The sequence below is a fragment of the Spea bombifrons genome, chromosome 4, assembly GCF_027358695.1.
Source record: "Spea bombifrons isolate aSpeBom1 chromosome 4, aSpeBom1.2.pri, whole genome shotgun sequence".
Lineage (NCBI taxonomy): Eukaryota > Metazoa > Chordata > Amphibia > Anura > Pelobatidae > Spea > Spea bombifrons.
In genome coordinates this window covers 31,691,909-31,699,663 of record NC_071090.1, presented here as the reverse complement: position 1 = coordinate 31,699,663, position 7,755 = coordinate 31,691,909, and the positions used below count along the sequence as shown (strand labels likewise).

At 39.7% G+C, this 7,755-nt stretch overlaps 1 protein-coding gene across 1 annotated transcript; it reads right to left on the bottom strand.

The window, feature by feature from the left end:
* Nucleotides 1-2,543: 2,543 nt before the first annotated feature.
* Nucleotides 2,544-5,852, bottom strand: ADRB2 (adrenoceptor beta 2). Its single transcript, XM_053464912.1, has one exon. The coding sequence runs from the start codon at nt 5,319-5,321 to the stop codon at nt 4,020-4,022; it is 1,302 nt and encodes a 433-aa protein (XP_053320887.1). The 5' UTR covers nt 5,322-5,852; the 3' UTR covers nt 2,544-4,019.
* Between the last annotated feature and the right edge of the window lie 1,903 nt (nt 5,853-7,755).

Genomic DNA, 7,755 nt, shown 5'->3' with positions numbered 1-7,755 from the left:
GACATTCTTGCCATTTTGAACCAATTTCTGGCATCCTAGCCTTAATATTATGTCCACAAAGTAACAGTTTCCGAAAATTCAAATATTTCCCCCAAAAATATAAACGTACGGCTATTTTTATTTATAAAATCAGTGTCAGAGCTATTGTAATAGACCTGTAATTAGCACAGTCCCCTGATAATGGCTGGAGGACAATCCGAGATTGATACATAAAAGACAGGAATGTTCTTATTTAAAGAGCACAATAATCCTTTAGGAGCACAGAGGACATTTCTTTATAGTACATTGTCGTATTCTGTGTCAATAACACTGATCAGTTATGCCTTCAGAAACAAAAGCAGCAGTCACTATATATTAGATTGTTAGCTCAGTGAGGCCAAACAAGTCTTTTATCGCACACATTCACTTCAATCACTAAACATAAGTTTATCATAACACAATAATCGTCCGGAATGTGACTTTCCTGAAACTCCTCTCCTAAATAAACAGAATTCCCCCTTTTTGGTTATTTGGGGAGTTATTGAGAATATACACGTTGTTCTAGTTCCTGCTCTAATCCATCCCTTTTTTATCTCAGGATTTTAATTAAATGCCTTTTCATTGCCTTAAGCAGAAAGTTGTCATTATCTGTCAGTTCTTTCAATAATCCTCTGGCTTCGCTGAACCCCAAGTGAAAAAGAGATGGTTTAACCGCAATTTTCTAATCAAGTCCCTCAAGCAAGAATAGCAGGATTGGTAAACAAAGCAAGTATTAAGTGTATATATATATATATATATATATATATATATATGTTGATTTCTTAGGGCAATGCATACATATACATACATCTATACATACAAATAAGAATGCAATTCTGGTCAGCTGTTTTATTAAGGAAAAGAATAATTACTGAATGAGTACACAAATTCCAATGACGCTCTATATGCGGGAAAAACCCTTTGTGTTAAGTGATTTACTTATATTAATAGCTGCCATACTTTAGAGACACTCTGAAGAATGCTAGAAATGTTTAACCATTTCATGCACAACAGCCTAAGCGGATGTAAAACAAGGAAATATAGAATATTCAGACCAAAAAGCTACAGACATTTTAAATTGTATCCTAATCCACTCTAATTTCTGGGATTCTGCAAACGCATAGAACACATTTCAAAAGACTGTGTGGGCCACGGAGCAGGGACGGCGGTCATGTCGCCACGGAATGAAGTCACACAACAGATCTGGTACAATTTACAAACTTCCTCTCTTGCAGGTAAAATAACATAGAACAGGTAGGGCGTGTTTCTACTTGTCAGCTGATTTTAGCCCACTGCTTGCTATATATATATATATATATATATATATATACACACACATATATACATATATATACACACACACATATATATATATATATATATATATATACACACATATACATATATACATATATATATATATATATATATATATATATATATATACACACAATTAAACAGCCGCAGCCCTAATCAAATGTCATTTCCAGCTGCCTTATGGCGTTACTAGTTAATTGTAGAGTACGGAGCTCCACTTTCTTATACAGTTTATATTACCTTCTGTCAATATGTACTGGCAACACCTTTAATTATAGTTAAGGGAACTCCTTGACATCGAATTGGTTACAACTATCTATGCAAAGAGACATTTCCATGCTATAGGTTGACCTTTCACATGTGTGGCATATGTCAGCATATGCCAGAGCTATATACAGCCCCAAACTAAAGCAACTCTTGCAATGGCTGACAATGTGAGCTACGAGTGTACAGAAGAAATTGCCCTTTCTACATATATGTATATATAGTGCGTGTATATATATATATATATATATATACACATATATATATGAAATACGCTTCTGTATGTATATGTATATACATTGATACTGAGAAAACATATGCATACACATAAAAACATTATAGCATTAGAACATTTAGTGCTATAATTCCAGCCTTGCTCAAAGCTTTTTTTTTTTCCGTCTCCTTGCTGACCAGCGCATGAGTCAGTTCTGCACCTGTTAGGGTTTATGTCAGTCTCTGACAGCACACAGGGATCCTGCAAATCACCAGCGCTCCCCAAACGCTGTTATGATCCGCCCTATTACCGAAAGTGATCAACAGAGTATTCTCAGGCATCCTGAGTGGGAAATAGCACCTTACCCCTGACCATCGGGGCGATCACCTGAAATATTCCCATTAAGAGGAGTCATTTGTTTATCCGTGTTATAAACGAAAAATGGTGTCCAGGAATTTGCTTACTCCCATTTAACACAGGGGTTTGACAATGAATTTCCAGTATTGATGATGTGTCCAGAAGGTCACCTGATACCAGATGGTAGCCTGACCTGTGGACAACTATTGACCAGAAGGGAGAAATGCATTCATTGTATAAAAGGTCAAATGTATGTCGCAATCAATGAAACGGAGGGCAAGTAAATATTCTTTAAATGGCCTTTCATTCCAAAACACCCTTGATAATATATTAATAATAATAATAAATGATGAAAACACAAACCAGAAGGAAAAATAGTACAATGACTTTTAATGAGAGCAACATACAATACTGTACGGCTTGGAAATGTGCAAATAGCTGATCTCCTGGTGACCCTGCATGCTGTGAGGTGGAAATGTATATTATCTGTGGACATGCGCAACCAAAATGAGTGTTTAATCTGATCCAGAGAACTCATCACCCACCTAATAGTAACAGAGGACCCCCCCCCCAGGAAGCGACATATAGCGGCAGAATAGACCATATCGTCTATATTTGATCCAGAAGCTGTAATTGATTAACTTGGAATGCTTAAAACCAGAAGTAAAAAAAGGCTTCCCTGTACCAGATCACGTAAGCTCTGGAAATAGTCTATCTGGCTAATTTATTTCATTGGTGGCTACTTAGATGTATTTAGAAGTACTCAATTATATCTATAGTTAGTTAAAGTAGATGCGGGGAATGAGAAATTGCTTGGTGACACATATCTGGCCAGAAACCTGTCTGAACCAGCAGGACTGCTCCAGTTAATTGATTAACTTGCAGTAGAGAGCTTCATTTTTTAGCAGGCATTTAATACACCAGCGGGAAACATCTGTTCTTCTCTGTCTAGAAAATAAGGCTGATTCATTTACAGTGGCTCCTGCACTGCCCCAGACTTCTTTTTACTGGGCTGCGGGGACTCGTTCTCTATTGATGAGAGTATGCGGGGCAGTGGATTTACACAGAATAAAAGAGGTTAATAATCTGGTATGACTATTAGATCTTGGTTGGTTGTGAAGGGGATGGGTTCTCCAAATCAACTTTGGACTTTGCTACTAAAATTAGGTCTACTCAAACTGGCCTTTAACCCCATTAACCACAGAGGCCACTTTTGGTCATCATCTGACAATCTAATCTGAATGGGATTTTAAAAGATGAATAAGTGGAAGAATGAGGTTAAGGAATTGAGATTTGAGGTTGTTTTGGGGGGTTTTCACCTACAATTCACTGCATTCTAGTCGTTAGATCCAGAAAATACATCTGGGAATCACATCCACCAATACAAGTCAGTTAACTGCTGGAGAGACCAGCCTCTCCAACACTTGTGTGTTTGTTTTTGCTGTAAAAAGACACAAAAAATAACACATGCAAGAAACATATAGAAACATAAACAGTGTCACTTTAGAATTCATTTTTTCTCTCTCTCAGTTCCATGAGGTAGATTCTTCATTTGTAAATAGAAGAGAAACAAAATAAAGCTGCAGTTCTTATATCAACATTTGCTTACCTTAATTTAAGAAGTGAAACTATACAGAATGATCACTTGCCTACTAAATGTACACATCTTGCAAGACATAGGCACCGCCCATCTGCAAAATAAAACTTATATAGAGACATCCATTTCCTCTGTATCTTACATTAAAATAGAGTTTTGACCCTTCTATTGCCATGATCCAGTTTGTTGAACTTTTCGTTAAAAAAAAAAATTAAAATTAAAAAAAATATATATTTTTCAAATACCAATTTCCTATAATAAGCAATCATCATGCGTGTCATGGTTCCTGCCCAGTGGCTCCATACTATAATCTAGCACAGTTCCTTCGCAGTTTAGCAGGGACTCACTGGGGCACTTGTGTTCCTTAAATAAAACTTCACAAGTTCTCTCCTTCCCCAAGGGAGTCGCCTCTGTCTCTTCGTTGTAGACGCTGTTCCCGTTGCTCTGAGGATACCCGTTGACATAGTGCTTGGATCCCGGTTTCCTTAGGCAGAGCAGCTCCTGGAAAGCGTACCTGAAGTCGGGGCTCCTGCAGTAGATTAACGGGTTAAAGGCAGAGTTGACGTATCCCACCCAGTTCAAGAAGGTATAAACGTAGTCGGGGATGACGTCACTGTACATCACCTGGACAATGTTGACAATGAAGAAGGGGAGCCAGCAGAGGGTAAAAGTGCCCATGATAATGCCCAACGTTTTCAGTGCTTTGTGCTCCTTCAAGCAAAACTTGGAGGTCCTTCGGTTGCTTTGTTTGCCATTAGGATCCTGCTGGTTGTTCTGGTTATGGAACCTCCCCTCGCATTTGTCTATCTTCTTCAGCTGTTTCTTGGCCTCCTGAAAGACCCTGGAATACACGAAGATCATAACCACCAGGGGCAGGTAGAATGAGATGATTGACGATGATATGGCATAGGCTGGGTTGGTGTAGAAATAGCAACAAGTTTCCTCCACGTAACATTCATTGGCTTTCTGATCACCAGTCTTATACCACTCCATGTAGATGGGGAGAAACGAGGTCAGGGCAGATACCACCCAAACTAACAGGATGACGATCCTGGCTTTGCACTTGGTCAACAGGCTTTGATACCTGAACGGAGAGGTGATGGCAAAATACCTGTCCACTGCTATGACACAGAGGGTCTCTATGCTGGCAGTGACACACAGGATATCCACCGCCGTCCAGAACTGACACCACAGGTTGCCAAACTCCCATATGTTCAGTATGATGGAGCTGGCCCCAAAGGGCACCACGATCAGCCCCATCACCAGGTCAGCGCAGGCCAAGGACGTGATGAAGTAGTTGGTGACTGTCTGGAGCCTCTGGAACTTGGCAATAGCTGTGATCACCAGGACGTTGCCAAACACAATGACCAGGACTATGACAGACATCACAATGCCCATTCCCACCATCCACGCTTCCCCGGGCTTGGTCATGTTACTGCCATTGGTGAAGTTGACCATCCCCACGGTGGCGTTAAGGCTGGGGGTAACCGATAACTCCATGGCTTTGCAGTCCTTAACTTTTCTTCTTCTTTTAAGCCAATCTGACTTTTTCATCGGGTGCTGCAGATACTGTCGTGCTGCATGAAAGCTGTTATCCTTTTTTTTTGCCCCCCCTCGTTCTTTGTGCGTTCACCCCATGGGGGAGCCCAAATGCCCAGCGCCGTACATCTGCTCCAGCAAAAAGCCTTATTGACAAGGGGTGAGAGAGGATGCACCCGAACTCCTGCCAGTCAACAGCAAGCTCTGTACTACTTTCTGCCTGCGCTGGCTTATAACAACACCCCCTATGACATCACGGGACATCAGCCTATCCCCAGAGAGCAGCCGCTGAACTTGTTCCCTTTGCGAAAGGGCGCTATAACTTTCGGTGCCCGGAGCCGTGAGGTGACGGCGGCCGCTTCACCGTACATGCTGCATACGGTTTGTCACTGTGTGTCACGGCTGCCATGTGCCATGAACACAGTGACAGAACAGCTGTGTGAGCGGTACACGTGTGTGTCACGGCAAGGCAGCGGAGACAACATACTAAATTCCGCGCCATACTCACAATTGACAGCCTGATAATATCACTGCTAATATTACTCTTTTTTTTCATTTAAATAACATTTGTTGTATTTAAGTAAAGCCTCAGTTTAACCCCTTCAGGGTTATTTTACACTACAGGACAAAGACAATTTTCATTTGGTCTTTCTTTAACCACTTTCCCAGTTAGCCTATCCTCGTCAACTTATTTATATTGGGTTTTTGTCTTCAGAAAAATAGGGCTTTCTTTTGAAACCATATTCATATATGAAAGATATTTTTATTATGAAACCTGCAACTTTGTTTCCTTTTGTTTTTTAAATGCATGCGTTCGCAGTTTTACGGTGTATGTAAATTATACACGGCTAGTGCGAATAGGAAAACATGTCAAAAATACATTCTTTAGCTTGCCCTGATTTGGAAACCACGCTGTATTCCTAGTATTTAGATTTATTTTAAGTTCGCTAAGTTTTGTTTCACCCTCTACCTAACCCTAACCCTATCTAACATATTCCTTAGTAACTAACCACCAACCATACTAACTAAAAGCAATTAAGTAGCTTTTTTTTTTTAAATTAACCCATTAAGATCAAGTACAAAAGTGATACCAATTCTGGGATGCAGGGAAAACCCTGTCATCTCCTAATTCTCTGTCTCTCTCCAACACACGATCAGAGCAATGAGGACAGAAACAGAGACAGAAGCAGTGTTTACAAGAATTGCCTTTGTCATCTGACGTTAATCGTACACGTGATACGCTGTAGACCGGCTACTGAAGTCATGGAGCGGTCAGCAACAGCGTTGCCCACACATGTGGCACGACACGGGAGGCATTTTAAGGGATGGTGAATCTGGGTACGTTACTGATCCTGTAGGGCTTAATTGAAATTTGCCCTTTATGCACATTTAGATTCATTGATGCAATTTAGTAATACTGTTTTCTGTGCTGTGTTGTAAGCCGTTTGTTAACTTAACCTCTTTTCTCATTTTTTAAAATAAATAAATAGCAATTTTAACATATTTTTCACAGCCAAGCGCCCCTGCTGTCAACAATTAAACTACACATAACTCTATTGGAAATATTTCCTGGCAATCATTATACCTGAAATAAAACAAGAGTTGAGGCATGAGAAGTGCCTCCAGGGATATACATACCACAAGGTGGAACTGTGTGATAATAGGGCAGACGTGCCCATTTTTCCCAGGCATCAGTGAAACCAACTACCCTTGAGTCATTGCCCCTGTCTCACAGTAATCTGAAATGAGTTTTTTTTAAAAAAACGCTGTTATTAAATTAACCTGCCGGCTCTGAACAGGAAGCTGTCAGGAGGTTAGTGAAAGAGCTTACACTCACTCTCAGTGAACGCCTGTTGGGGGCTCGACTTTACCCTATGGCACCTTGCATAGGCATCTGTCCAAGAGACTAGGGTAGGGGTCTCCAGCAGGTACCTAGGTGATTTCCACTACGTAACATGTCTCCCCACCAGCAGAATGGGGTTGAAGATGTATGTATTTTATATATATATATATATATATATATATATATATATATATATATATACCGTATATATATAATCATAAATTAATAAAATGGTTATAATATAGGACTAATGCCTACAATTTCATTTTTGCTATGCGTTTTCATAAAAGCTTGTGTTTTTCCTTACTCAGAAGTAGCTCTCTTGGCTTCCCAGTGAAAGAGATGGATTGATTAACACTCTATGAGTAATCTTTCTTTTAGAAAAAAAAAATGGGGCAATTTCAATTTTTGAAAGTGGCCTGACCATCCGAATATCCTTTGGAATAGGCCAATCAGCAGGAACATATACTAAAATTGTATCGTTGTTATGGTGATAAGAACATGTTTAAAAGATTACCCTATTTTTCTTTATAAATAACCCATAATATGCATGTCAATAGGGAAGGCATTCAGTAAATTAAATGGCGTTACATAGAAGCTGATTGC